The sequence below is a fragment of the Quercus lobata genome, chromosome 5 (genome assembly GCF_001633185.2).
Source record: "Quercus lobata isolate SW786 chromosome 5, ValleyOak3.0 Primary Assembly, whole genome shotgun sequence".
Classification (NCBI taxonomy): domain Eukaryota; kingdom Viridiplantae; phylum Streptophyta; class Magnoliopsida; order Fagales; family Fagaceae; genus Quercus; species Quercus lobata.
In genome coordinates this window covers 13,477,231-13,493,011 of record NC_044908.1, presented here as the reverse complement: position 1 = coordinate 13,493,011, position 15,781 = coordinate 13,477,231, and the positions used below count along the sequence as shown (strand labels likewise).

Here is a 15,781-nt window from a genome sequence, read left to right as displayed (position 1 = left end):
ACACATCATTATTCTAATATATATATATATATATATATATATTGATTAGGTTTAAATCATATTATATATTTAAATCTGCAGTAAATTGTTGCTGCTATTAAAATAAAAGACTATTAATAACTATAAAAATTATTTTTTAATAACTATCATATTAAATTTCTCATTTAGACAAAAATAAAAGATTATTAATAACTAACATAATTATCAAATTTCATATTTAGACAAAGAATAAAATTTCTTGACCGACTAGAGTTATCAAGATTGTGTTTCTTCTTCTTTTAACTCCTTTTTTTTTTTTTTTTTTTTTTTTTGGTGTTTGAAATTAGAAACAGAGCTCACATACCTTTATTTCCTTGCCAACCACGAATTCCATTGCGAGATAAATCAAGAATTCTTAACTCCTTGAAAGGCTGCAACAAGGACTCGTTCAAGAACCAATTTTCATTATCAGCATAGATGTGAGTTTCATGGTTTATATTGGAGAGCCAAAGCTTGATCACATAGCCAGTGGTGTCATTACATTTGACCCGCTCCCAATTACAACACTCACTCTTTTGGTCGTAAACCCATGATGAAAGAAGGGGTTTTGTATAATTAGTATTGGATTTCAGATATGCCTTCAATTCTAGCAGACCCATCCTCTCTTCCTCAATGCAAGCTCTTAGCTCTTGAATGTGAGCGACAAGTACTAAAACCCACAGTAAAGAGCTCACTAAAGGCCACTCCATTGAGAAATATTGTGAAGCACCAACTTTCATTTCTAGCTAAGTCTTCTTATATAGAAAAGTTTAGAGAAAATTATATAACGCTCCTTGAGGTTCATTGAACTTACCATTTGATCCTTTTATTTCTAAGAGTTAAAGTCAAAATTGTCACCTAAACGGTGTCAACTAAAATCATAGAAACACAATCTCATGTTTACTCTCCTCTACGTCACATAAAGACGAAAACTGAAAATAAAATAATGAGTTCCAGAAAAAATAATAATAATAATAATAATAATTCTTGAATCTAATAAATAAAGCATTTATTAAAGCATTGTGTTTATTTTACCTACATTCTTATCAGAATGAGTAATGCTAGAGACATAAATTTGTTTACAAAACTTTACAAACTATTGATATGGCAAGTGGTTATTGGTAAATGAAAAAAGTGATATTTATGGTGAGCCTAAATGAAAACTAATAAGAAGCTACCCACAATAACAGTTTCTAAAAATGTAATAAAATAGTTTGTAATTGTAGTATTAAAAGCGCAGAGCTTTTTGGGTTTGGGTTTTTTCATTTTTTTTTTTTTTAATTGAAACAAAAACTTTTATAGCTGGAAAAGATAGAAACAAAACAGCAAAACATCCCATGCAATAGAGAAGGAATCTTTCTTGTCAAGCAAGACCTAGGCAATCCTTCTGAATTGACTTTACAAAAATTAGGGGCGGCCGGCCAAGCCCAACGTCAAAGCTACAACAAAACATTTCTTAAGTTCACATGGTTTTTATTCTAAATTAAATCTTGAATGTCGGAAACGAAGTTTGTCAACCTCCACTGAACACCAGCTTCTTTATTGATGACAGCATTCACACCGATCAAGTTAAGGGGTATTTTACCATGTGCAATTGCTCTCAATTATTGTTGAGATTGAGAATTTTAATTTTTTTTTTTTTAAATCCAATCTCAATCTTTAAATAATAATAAAAATTACAAATTATAAAATTACAAATTAAAGAAATAAAAATCATGTTGAGACAAATGAGCCCATGCAATATCCTAGGTATTGTATGGGATCCTAATCCGCATTGATATTGTTAGGTTCTAAAAATTTAGAACAACTGGCAAACTTGATCGATGCACAAATCTCCAATCTATGACTAACCTTGCACAGATCCCAGTACGTGACTAACTCCAGCAACTTAAACGATGTTGTTGGCTACAAAATTCTTCACTTCATTAACAATGAAGATCAAGAAGCACTTAGCTACAAAACCTTATGGCGTACAAACGCAGTAGCTTCTCATAGAGAAAATAAATCTGTAGGTCTTTGTATTTGTATGTGTCGGCTCTTAAAATAAGCCTTATATATGTCTAGGGTTGTGAGAAACGAAACCCTAAACAAATACATAAGTTTGGGCCGAATTTCAGATCTGGAAAACTGAAAATCGTTATTCTCAATACTCAAGTTGCTGTTGAGCTATCTATTGAGCTTCATATTAAGTCTCAATAGCAGGCATCTGTTGAGACTTAATGAACAGTTTTTCTTCACTTATTTCATAGAACAATCTTCATGTATTTTAATACGAACACTTAATATGTTTCAACAACATATATCTTGATGTATTAAACCCATTTTAGATCTACCCAAATACAAGTAAAGTGCATTTTGCCAAATGATTAGCTAATTTACAAAAAGTATGACCCCAACACATACAACACACTATTTTAAACAATAAAAGAATAATTATTCCTTTTTTAAAAACAAACACAAAAGAGAGGGATAGAATTCCAACACAAAACTACACTACAAACTTCACTAAAAAAACATAGTAACTTTTACCCTAGGATGCACGAACACAAACACAAGTCCAAGTATGAGTATGATATGAAGACACGAGTAATTTTTGAAAAATTATAACATGATATGACAAATAGGACATAAATATGACACTAGTACGGCACTCTAAATGAAGTGTCTATACTTCTTAGCTTTTACCAAATAACAACTTCAAGTCTACAATTAAGCTCTGCTCATAACAAACAAAAAAACAAATGAGCATTTTTTAGTATTGATTCGACTGACTATCAGTTTTGTAAGCAGGGACAAAGGAAGATTTGGACAAGGGGGGGCAATGGCCCCCCGAATTTTTTTTTTTTTTTTTTAATATTAATATATACATAGGTACCAAGTTTAGCAATTTTGTTCCATAAAATTACACATTGCCCCCCTTAACTTTATCATTGATTCTTTTAAAAGTACTATAGCCACAAACTTTTCTACAACATTTTTACAAATTGTTGAGCTAGTAAATTCTTATTAATTTGCATATGGGCCCATCACTTACATCATATTTTTACTTATTAATAATCACTCACTACATTAACAATTTGTAAAAAAGTTTGTAACTTTAGCATTTACCTTCTTTTAAAGTCAAATCTAAAATCTAAAACAAACTAAACAAGCCCAAAAAAATTGTCCAACAACAAAAATTACCAATAGTAAAACTAAAAATAATTAAGCCCAATTAACCAATTTTACCCAAAACAAACAGCTTGGCCCTTTAAAAATTTTAAACAATCTATCTCTTACCTCAAAATAAAAATAAATAAATAAATAAACAAAATAATTTTGTTCATACCTAGACGCACACATGAAAACCACAAATAAATAAATAAATAACCATTAGCTGTTAAGCAATAGAGCTAGAGCTGCTGCACACAACTAACAAAAAAGCTACTTTCTAATTTCAAGTCCTAACTCCGTCCCTATTCGTAAGGATAAAAGCCATTTTGAAAATGCCGAGCATCTATATTCCATAGCACACCCCATGTGGTCTGCTTCTATGACCAATTGGCCATTGTAATGATTATAGAGAAATAGATTCCAAGTGACCTGTCTTTTATTGCAGGACCAAAGAGCAATGGTCAAAAAGATTGTTTAAAACATTGCCTTACATTTAGTCAACTTGTTAAAAGATAATATGTTTGGTATGTTAATTTTGTAGTATTATTTTGATGTGGTAAACATGCTATTCAAGTGACTCCACTTTTTCAAAAATATCTAATATGTGACTTTGAGTAGGAGCAATTTTATAGCGAAGTCTTAAGATTGAAATCCTAAAGTTTAGGAATTTGAAATGAACAATGAAAAGTTTTGAGCTGTCTCTACATATTTTGTGAAAAAAAATCTATTACAATTTAGTGTTTACAACTCAAATTCCAATTTCCCCATTTCTCTCCCATTCTTTTTACTTGTCAATATTTAATATTTGACTAAATTACATATTGACTCTCTAACTTTGATTAAAGTTCATTTCCTCTTAACTTTATTTTTATTTAATAAAATTTTTTAACTTTCAAGTTTATTCAATTCATGTCTCCTGTTAGTCTCCATTAGAATTGCGTCGTTTTTTTTATTCAATTCATACGTCTAAAAAGTATTTTTTGAGCAAAATAAAATAAAATAAAATTTTAATTTAAATATCTTTCATTTGAAAAATACACGAAAATAAAAATCAAAGATATGCTCCTCCTGTTCCTCCTGTTACACGAAAAAAATTTAAATGCTTGTAATTGTTCTTTACCTTTTAGTTGACATTCCAACCAATTTTTTGGATGCATGGCAACAAGCCAACAACCATGATCAGCTTGCCTCCTTCCAAACAATTTACTTCTTTGTTTTGTTCGGCACTTGGGCTCCACAATATTCTTGAATTCAAGCAATCAGTTGCTTGATTTCTTTTGTATTGATTGGCGCCGCAATAATTTTGGCCATCTCTCACGTTTAAAGCACGTGTGTCACTTTTAAGAAGAATTAAAGCTACTTTTTTTTTCCTCATTGCAAGAAGCAAATTCCTTATTCCTTTGACCTTGATGAGAGGTGGTATTACGTCAAACATTTTTTTTTTTTTGGGTAGAATATCAATGTATGGCATCCACTTCTGATGATTACGCTATTTATAATCAGACCAAAATATCAATTAATTTTTGTTCTATGCGTAAATTGAACCCCTGTTCTTTTATTCAATCATAAAAAACTTTATCAGTTGAACTAACTGAGACCCACAACATTTCGTAAATCTATTGGCATGTAAGGAGTATATTTGCAAACAAGCTTTACACAAAATAATGAATTTTAAAATAGTGTGCCTTCCTTGTAGGTTGTGGTGGACTAAAGTAAACCATTAATAGTGGCATCTTTGTTAACACATAAATAAATTTTTAATACACTACTACCGCATACCCTCGGTGCGATGGTCACTCCACAAGTATAAGTATTTGTGGAGTGTAGGAGGCAAGGGCCGGGGTTCAAGTCTCCAGGAGGGAGCTTCACACACATATACACTTAAATTTAGTTAGAGTAGAAATTCTATCTTGTATCAAAAAAATAAATAAATAAAATAAATAAATTTTTAATACACCTAAAACTTAATATTGATTAAAAAAATTTCATCTTCATAATGATTTTATTATGCTCATTGATTTTTTTCCTCAAAAAAAAAAAAAAAATTATGCCCATTGATTTTACTCCAATTTCGTTTATTCCCTTAGAAAGGTTTTAAAAAATCAAATCAAATAGAGAATATAAGAAACAAAAAGAGCAAATTACAACTTATCTACTTGTGGTTTTACCGAAATTTAAATTGTCTACCTATGATTTAAAAGTTGGCATTTTACCCACCTGAAGTTTACTCTGTTAGGCTTCCGTTATCCACCTTTGTGCTTTCAGAGTTAAAAATACAAAAAAAAAAAAAAAAAAAAAAAAAAATCATAAGAATCAAGATTTAAAAGTATATTTCTTAAAATGGTGAAGTTTTGGCTTAAGAACATTTTTCATCTTCATAAGAACATTCTCAAACCTATCAATCCAAACCAAACTCACAAGGGATAATCATCAATGAATGTTTGTATTTTGTATGTCTTGACTTATGGATGTTCTGCAAATCACTTATTCGTAATTCACAACAACATAAACATAGAAATCCTCTTGAAAGTACGGAAAATGCTAAAGGAGTACAATATACAAAGTGGAGTCTTACATGCAGTATATCACACCAGCAACTTAAAAAATAAGTACATTTCTAATTTCTACATCCAAAATTTTAAAAATTCATTATTTCATAAAAATTAGAAGTAATACTAAAATTATGATGAAATTAAAAATCATTACATCTACCGCTTCTATCTCATCTTCATCAACTCTTGGTAATACCCAAAATGAACTCCATTAAAGCACAATAGTAGAGTTGGAGATGAACCAGTTGGATTAGATGGCCCAAAGCCTTAATCTCCCCATGGCCTCTCTCCCAGAATATAATAATTTGGTTTTGTGTAGAATAAGTTTATCATATCAAAATGTGCTAAAAAATTAGTTTGCAAGAGGCTAACATTTGTGATTTGCACAACATCCATAAGTCAAGGCATGCAAAATTCAAACATTCATTGATGAATATCCCCTTGAGGGGTTTATTCAGATTGATAGGCTTAAGAATGTTCTTATGAAGAGGAAAAATGTTCTTAAGCCAAAGTTTCACCATTTTAAGAAATATACTTTTAGATCTTGATTTTTATGTTTTTGTTATGTTTTTTGTGTTTTTAACTGTAAAAGTATAGAGGTGGGTAATGTAAGTCTAATGGAGTGAACCTCAGGTGGGCAAAGTGCCAACTTTTAAACCGTAGGTAGGTAACTTAAATTTCAGGCAAACTACAAGTAAGTAAGTTGTAATTTGCCCAAACAAGAAAATGATTTCTCATTTTTTTTTTCGGTTGATCGGATTTAATCAATGGTCAAATTTGTGACGTAATAAGCAATTAAATTTATACTTATTTATTAACATAAATAAATTATTTATATTTTAAATTAATAATAATTAACAATATCAATTGAAATTTTTCAAAAAATAAAGTAATTTTCTAGTGAATCATCTCCCCTTTTTACATTAAGAAAATAGAAGTAACAAAACATAATTAGTCAATCTAGTAATAAATTTTTGAATCCATAATTCTAATAACTTCAACCCACCACTATGCCGAATACAACCATTATGATGGCGAGTTCAAAAAAAAATCTCAGAAACTGAGTCAAGGTACGAAATTTTCACTTGAAAAGATTGACAAATCAATATAAGAAAGGCAAGTTATAGAACGTCCCACCGATACCTTTTACATATGATTAAGATAATGAAGAGAAAAGAAGCTAAAACTAACCCTCTCTTGGAAGATGGTACGAAATTAATTCCACTCAAATTAATTTACAGAAATGAAAAAAAATTAAAACCAATCTCACATTTCACAGGAAATAAAAAGAAATAAAAATCAAAGTGGACAAGGCCAAAATAACCCAAAATTAAAGTAAATAAGGAAAAAAAAAAAAAAAAAAAACAAAGAGTAATTCCTTCAAATCCAATGACCAACACCTCCCAATGCAGCGACTGTAAGCATGAATTGGATTGGATGTAAGAAATCTAAAACAGTGGAAGGAAAAATAATAATATTACCTACAGCCATGTTGTTCAAATGATTTGTAGAGAAAATCTCACTGCAAAAGAATGAGTTGTGAATGAAACTTTTCTAGCTTACGGCCTATACCTTAAAAATGTCAACTTGGAAGTTTTTTTATTTCTGTATATTTCCTTTAGAGTTCAGTACACTCATACATAGATACAAAGAGATGATTTTTAGGAACCTATTCTAGGCTATACACATTTTTGGCTAAGATCATGGATGACCCTTGAAGTATGGGATTTACATTAAAGCAGATTTCTCTAATTTATCTAATTAGACAGCTCACGCCAACAAAAAACTCTTTGATGGAGAACACAAATTTTTAAAGGTTAGACTAGGGTCCCTTTCAATTTAATGTAAATTGTGTGTTCTCTTTAATACTCCTCTCATTAAAAAATTTAATTAAGAGTTACTTATCCTGCCTGAGAAGGTACCTACAGATTCTATAAAATGGAACACCCAGCGTGCGTCCTTCCCATTCATGGAAGACCTACCTTATTTTATTTGTTGCTGTATTTTTTGAGGCATCTTGGTTAAGGATGCCAGCTCGAAGGTTGTAGCCGCTTTCGGAATGGCTTTCCTTTGCAACAAGAATGGTGCGGCAATCAAGCAGTTCCTTAAGCCAGTCCCTCTCCCACTCAGGATTTTAAAGTGTTTATTCACTAATGACATTTTAAGTGATGTTAACAAATATACTCCTAAAGAAGTTCTTTATCTATCACTCTAAAATAAATCTAAGAATATTGTAATTAATCAATTAGAGTAAATTTTATGAGGACCACAATAAGTCTCCTAACATTCTCTCACTTGGCCCACATGACATTTAAATAACTTGATGAGTGATGATCATTGTAACATGCCTAGGATATTACCTATATCATCTAGTTGTGAAATTCTCCCACTTTAATAAGCAATCCAATACATAAATCATAGCGGTAAAACTCTTAATTATAACCAGAATTGTCTTCCATGTATTACAATGTATGGTACTATGCGAGTACTTTATAAGCCATCAATTCTTTATGAATAGACTATCTATTAGCCATTCAAGTCCCCCTCATATATCCACCACGAATAAAACTCTTTCTATATTTATAGTTTATGTGCACAAAAAAACATTTTGCCTTATTATCTATAAATAACAAAATAAAGGCCTAAATTTAAAGAGAAATATTATGTTCACAACATTTTCACAACAAATCTTAAGTGACAAGTTGTTACAAGTAGTTATTGGCGAACAACAAAGTAGTTTCAGTGGTATTTTCAAGTTAGAACCAATAACAAGTTAATAACTTATCACCTATGATTTGTTGTAAAAGTGTTGTGAAACAAAACAAATAAAGAGAGATTAAACATCAAATAAGCTAACAAGTCCCACATGTTCCGCGTGATCTTTATATAGTTCAGCCAACAAACCTTTAGTTATGACCTTATGGGATCAATAATCAATAGCTCATGGACACCTTTTGTTTCTTAACATTCTCTCTAACACTAGTGTACTTTATGTCAATATGCTTACTTTGGCTTCCACTTTTATTATTCTTAGAAAAGAAAAATGCAATCAAATAAATTGTGCCAGAATTTTTGAAGGTCTTGATATAGAATTGAAAATCTTGAGATTTGTGATAAAAAGATTTTAACCATAAATAATGCATGTGTTGTAGCTTAGTTTTCAATAGCCTCCACTGTAGATGAAGCAACAACTGTATATAGTAATTCTCTAAGATATATCACCTCCAAAAAATAAAAAGGAAATTATACGTTGTAGTAGACTTTCTTGTCTACACATCCGGTAAAATTGGAATTTGGGTAAACAATCACCTCCAACTGATCAATATGCATGTAAGTCAACCTGTAATCATTGGTTCCTTGTAAGTATATCAACCTTTTTCGCAACTTTCCAATGATCCAAACCAGGGTTGCTTTGATATCAACCTAATGAGATACAGAGTGTTGAAGTAGACTTTCTTGTGTGCATACTTTCACTAGTTTTGGGCAAAGCAAAATGAAAATACAATTGTTTATTTCTTCCTCAAAACCTTGAATGATATAAACAAATGTTTTATCTTACATGGTCCAACACTAACTACAGTTAGTCCTCCACGTAATTGAACAAAAAAATTCAACATAAATGAAAAAAGACATTTAAACTCCAATCGTCTAATCATACATGTTAAATGTTTCTCTCCAAAATACAACGTGAGAACCGGTTTACCTTCAATACTATTGGGTTAAGATAGCTTGACTACGGTTAATTAATTCAATTACCCAAGTTGATTAATTAGGTTCAATTGCATGCAGAATGTAAAAGTAGCAAATAAACTAAATGCAGTGGAAAATAAATTGACACGGTGAGTTGTTGACAAATGGGAAAAACCTCTTACAAAGCAAAAACCCCACTGGGTGATTTTAAGGTCACCACTCTTAAGAATTCACTAATCAACAATCAAGCAGTAACAAGTATAAGGAATCTTACCACTATCCTAGCCTATCCCAAAATACCAATCTACAATTAAACTTTTGCTTCAATACCTAATTGAACTTGCTCTTGCAGTAGTCTTCTTTTCTTTGATGCACAAATCTCCAATCTGTGACTAACCCTTTGCACGGATCCCAGTACGTGACTAACTCCAACAACTTGAACGATGTTGTTGACTGCAAAATTCTTCACTTCATCAACAATGAAGATCAGGAAGCACTTGATTACAAAACCTTATAGCGTACAAACGTAATAGCTTCTCACAGAGACAATAAATCTATAGGTCACTGTATCCGTATGTAACGGCTCTTAAAATATGCCTTATGTCTAGGGTTGTGAGAAAAGAAACCCTAAACAAATACATAAGCCTGGGCTGAATTTCAAATCTGGAAAACTTAAAATTGTAATTCTCGATATATTGAGCTACTATGAAGCTATCTATTAAGCTTCACATTAACTCTCGAAAGCAGGCATTTGTCGAGCTATCTGTCGAAATTTAATGAACTTTTCTTCACTTGTTTCTTGGACCAATATTCATGTCTTTAATACAAACACTTGGTATGCTTGAATAACATATTTCTTGAGGTATTAAACTCATCTTAGATTTACCCAAATACAAGTAAAGTGCATTTTGTCAAAAGATTAGCCAATTTACAAAAAATATGACCCTAACACATACAACACACTATTTTAAACAATAAAAGAATAATTATTCCTTTTTAAAAAAACAAACACAATAGAGAGGGATAGAATTCTAACACAAAACTACACTATAAACTTCACTAAAAAATCATAGTAACTTTTACCCTAGGATGCACGGACACAGAAAAAAGTACAAGTATGAGTATGATATGAAGACACGAGCAATTTTTGAAAAACTATAACATGACATGGCAAATAGGACACAAATATGACACTGGTACGACACTCCAAATGAAGTGTCTATACTTTTTAGCTTTTACCAGATAACAACCTCAAATCTACAATTAAGCTCTGCTCATAACAAACAAACAAAAAACAAATGAGCATTTTTTAGTATTGATTAAACTGACTATCAGTTTGTAAGCAGGGGTGGAGGGAGACATGGACAAGGGGGGGGCAATGGCCCCCCCTAATTGTTTTTTTTTTTTTTTTTTTAATATTAATATATACATAGGTACCAATTTTTGTAATTTTGTTCTATAAAATTACACTTCTCCCCCCTTAACAATATCATTGATTCTTTTAAGAGTACTACTATAGCCACAAACTTTTCTATAACATTTTTACAAACTGATGAGGTAGTAAATTATTATTAATTTGCATACAGACCCATCACTTACATCATATTTTTACTTACTAATAATCACCCACCACATTAACAATTTGTAAAAAAAAAATTGTAACTTTAGCATTTACCTCCTTTTATAGTCAAATCTAAAATCTAAAACAAAATAAACAAGCCCAAAAAAATTGCCTAACAATAAAAATTACCAACAATAAAGGTAAAAACAATTAAGCCTAATTAAAGAATTTTACCCAAATCAAACAGCTTTGCCCTTTAAAAATTTTAAACAAAATAATTTTGTTCATACCTAAACACACACATGAAAACCAAAAATAAATAAATAAAAAATCATTAGTTGTTAAGCAATAGAACTAAAACTACTGAACACAACTAACAAAAAAGCCGCCCCTAACTTTAAGCCCTGACCCGTCCCTGTTCGTAAGGATAAAAGCCAATTTGAAAATGCCGAGCATCTATATTCCATAGCACACTCCATGGGGTCTGCTTCTATGACCAATTGGCCATTGCAATAATCATAGAGAAACAGATTCCAAGTGGCCTATTTCTGGGTGCCAACATTCTCTTGACCACGCCTCCATTTGTCAAATTTCTACGGCCATTGTCTTTTATTGCAGGACCAAAGAGCAATGGTAAAAAGGACTATTTAAAACATCGCCTTACATTTAGTCAACTTGTTAAAAGATAATATGTTTGGTACGTTGATTTTGTAGTATTATTTTGATGCGGTAAACATGCTGTTCAAGTGACTCCACTTTTTCAAAAATATAGAATATGTGACTTTGAGTAGGGGCAATTTTATAGCGAAGTCTTAAGATTAAAATCCTAAAGTTTAGGAATTTGAAATGAACAATGAAAAGTTTTGAGCTGTCTCTACATATTTTGTAAAAAAAATCTATTACAATTTAGTGTTTACAACTCAAATTTCCAATTTCCCCGTTTCTCTCCCATTCTTTTTACTTGTCAATATTTAATATTTGACTAAATTACATATTGACTCTCTAACTTTGATTAAAGTTCATTTCCTCTTAACTTTATTTTTATTTAATAAAAATTTTTAACTTTCAAGTTTATTCAATTCATGCTTCTTGTTAGTCTCCATTAGAATTGCGTCATTAGTGACCTCCAAAATAACATAGTTTGCATTTTTTTTAAAAAAATTATGAAAATTAATACTAAATAATACTTTTTGAAAAAAAAAATTAATTTAAATATCTTTCATTTGAAAGATACACGAAAATAAAAATCAAAGATATTCTCCTCCTGTTACACGAAAAAAATTTAAATGCTTGTATTTGTTCTTTACCTTTTAGTTGACATTCCAACCAATTTTTTGGATGCATGGCAACAAGCCAACAACCATGATCAGCTTGCCTCCTTCCAAACAATTTAATTCTTTGTTTTGTTCGGCACTTAGGCTCCACAATATTCTTGAATTCAAGCAATCAATTGCTTGATTTCTTTTGTATTGATTGGCGCCGCAATAATTTTGGCCATCTCTCACGTTTAAAGCACGTGTGTCACTTTTAAGAAGAATTAAAGCTACTTTTTTTTCCTCATTGCAAGAGGCAAATTCCTTATTCCTTTGACCTTGATGAGAGGTGGTATTACGTCAAACATTTTTTTTTTTTTTTTGGTAGAATATCAATGTATGGCATCCACTTCTAATGATTACGCTCTTTATAATCAGACCAAGACATCAATTGGTCTTTGTTCTATGCGTGAATTGAATCCCCGTTATTTTATTCAACCATTAAAAACTTTATCAATTGAACTAACTGAAACCCACAACATTTCATAAATCTATTGGCATGTAAGAAGTATATTTGCAAACAAGCGTTACACAAAATAATAAATTTTAAAATAGTGTGCCTTCCTTGTAGGTTGTGGTGGACTAAAGTAAACCGTTAATAGTGGCATCCTTGTTAACACATCAATAAATTTTTAACACACCTAAAAATTAATATTGATAAAAAAAATTTCACCTTCATAATGTTTTTATTATGCTCATTGATTTTTTTCCTCAAAAAAAAAAAATGCTCATTGATTTTACTCCAATTTCATTTATTCCCTTAGAAAGGTTTTAAAAATCAAATCAAACAAAGAATATAATAAACAAAAATGACAAATTACAACTTACCCACCTGTGGTTTGACCGAAATTTAAGTTGCCTACTTATGATTTAAAAGTTGGCACTTTGCCCACTTGAAATTCACTCTGTTAGACTTTCGTTACCCACCTTTATACTTTCAGCATTAAAAATACATTAAAAAAAATCAAGATTTAAAAGTATATTTGTTAAAATGGTGAAGTTTTGGCTTAAGAACATTTTTCATCTTCATAAGTACATTCTCAAACCTATCAATCCTAACAAAACTCTCAAGGGATAATCATCAATGAATGTTTGAATTTTGCATGTCTTGACTTATGGATGTTCTGCAAATCACTTATCATATCAAAATATGCCCAAAAATTAGTTTGTAAGAGGCTAACATTTGTGATTTACACAACATCCATAAGTCAAGACATGCAAAATTCAAACATTCATTAATGAATATCCCCTTGAGAGTTTTACTCAGATTGATAGGCTTAAGAATGTTCTTATCAAGAGGAAAAATATTCTTAAGCCAAAGCTTCACCATTTTAAGAAATATACTTTTAGATTTAGATTTTTATGTTTTTTGTGTTTTTAACTGTAAAAATACATAGATGGGTAATGGAAGTCTAATGAAGTGAACCCCAGGTGGGCAAAGTGCTAACTTTTAAACCACAGATAAGTAACTTAAATTTCAAGCAAACTATAGGTAGGTAAATTGTAATTTGTCCAAACAAGAAAATGGTTTCTCATTTTTTTTCGGTTGATCGGATTTAATCAATGGTCAAATTTGTGACGTAATAAGCAATTAAATTTATACTTATTTAATAACATAAATAAATTATTTATATTTTAAATTAATAATAATTAACAATATCAATTGAATTCATTATTTCACTAATGACATTTGAAGTGATGTTAACAAATATACTCCTAAAAGAAGTTCTTTATCTATCACTCTAAAATAAATCTAAGCATATTGTAATTAATCAATTAGAGTAACTTGTATGAGGACCACAATAAGTCTCCTAACATTCTCTCACTTGGCCCACGTGGCATTTAATTAACTCGATGAGTGATGATCATTGTAATATACTTAGGATATTACCTTTATCATCTAGTTGTGAAATTCTCCCGCTTTAATAAACAATCCAATACATAAAGCATAGCGGTAAAACTCTTAATTATAACCAGCATTGTCTTCCATGTAATACAATGTATGGTACTATGCGAGTACTTTATAAGCCATCAATTTTTTATAAATAGACTACCTATTAGCCATTCAAGTCCCCCTTCATATATCCACCACAAATAAAACTCTCTTTATATTTATACTTTATGTGCACAAAAAAACATTTTGCCTTATTCTCTATAAAAACCAAATAAAGGCCTAAATGTAAAGAGAAATATTATGTCCACAACATTTTCACAACAAATCTTAAGTGACAAGTTGTTATAAGTAGTTATTAGTAAACAACAAAGTAATTTCAATGGTATGTTCAAGTCAAAACCAATAACAAGTTAATAAACTACCACCTATGATTTGTTATGAAAGTGTTGTGAAACAAAATATCAAATTATAAGCTAACAAGTCCCACATGTTCCATGTGATCTTTATATAGTTCAGCCAACAAACCTTTAGTTATGAACTTTTGGGGTCAATAATCAAGAGCTCAAGGACACCTTTTGTTTCTTAACATTCTCTCTAACACTAGTGTACTTTATGTCAATATGCTTACTTTGGCTTCCATATTTATTATTCTTAGAGAAGAAAATTGCAATCAAATAAATTGTGACAGAATTTTTAAAGGTCTTTGATAGTTTTTAGACTCCTTAAAAACACAATTGGATTAACCTAGGTAATTAGCCAAGTTGTTACTTAGTCCAAATTCCAAATTTATGTTATCTCAATCAAACAATCATATTGAAAGTTCAAAAACGTGTAAAAACACCTTTGAACGTTTAGACCCCCAAAAAACAACTTAATCAATTCAAGCAATATGTCAAACAACTAGTGTGCGGAAACTTAACATATGCTATAATACGAAATTGATTAAATACTATCTAAGCCATAACAGATTAAAAACCACAACAGATAAAAGAAAAGGCAAAGATAGAGAGGAAGGAAGATGCAAACACAAAGACAACACGCGATGTGTTATCGAAGAGGAAACCGAAGCCCTCGGCGTAAAACCTCTCCGCCGCCCTCCAAGCGGTAAGCAAATCCACTAGAAAATACAGTTGGGATACAAGGACAGCAATAGACCCTCCAAGCCTAATCTACCCAGTGCACCTAAGCCCTCCAAGCTTCTTGCTCCAACGAGGTTGCGCCGAACCTTTTTCTTTTCTAGCTTCCCGGATTCCGCTACTAGACCATAGCATCAACCAATGAAGATTGGTTCCTTCCTAACTGCTTCCCAGAAATCCAAACGACTGTCTCACAGTGATGATGATGGTGAGAACCAGGTTTGGTATAATGCCTCTCAAGGATTTAACAATGGAGAGGAAGAGAGTTGAGGAATTTGAAGAGATTCTAAGGTAGAGATTGTGGGTGAAACAATCTGGTTTTTTTTTAGGGTTTCTCTCTCAAAATTCTCTCTGGAAGCTCTCTTTCAATCGTGGGTAAAAAGGGGTATTTATACTAGAGTGGAGAGGAATGTGAAACGTCAGGTTTTTACAAAACAGGGGTGGCTCGCGGCTTGACCTCGCGG

General features: G+C 31.0%; 1 protein-coding gene across 1 annotated transcript; it reads right to left on the bottom strand.

Annotated features, from left to right (window-relative positions):
- Nucleotides 1-335: 335 nt before the first annotated feature.
- LOC115989989 (receptor-like protein 14) lies at nt 336-758 on the bottom strand. Its single transcript, XM_031113853.1, has one exon. The coding sequence runs from the start codon at nt 756-758 to the stop codon at nt 336-338; it is 423 nt and encodes a 140-aa protein (XP_030969713.1).
- Between the last annotated feature and the right edge of the window lie 15,023 nt (nt 759-15,781).

Excerpts from the sequence above, each read along its gene's own strand:
- LOC115989989 (XM_031113853.1), bottom strand. The coding sequence starts at position 758 with ATGAAAGTTGGTGCTTCACAATATTTCTCAATGGAGTGGCCTTTAGTG.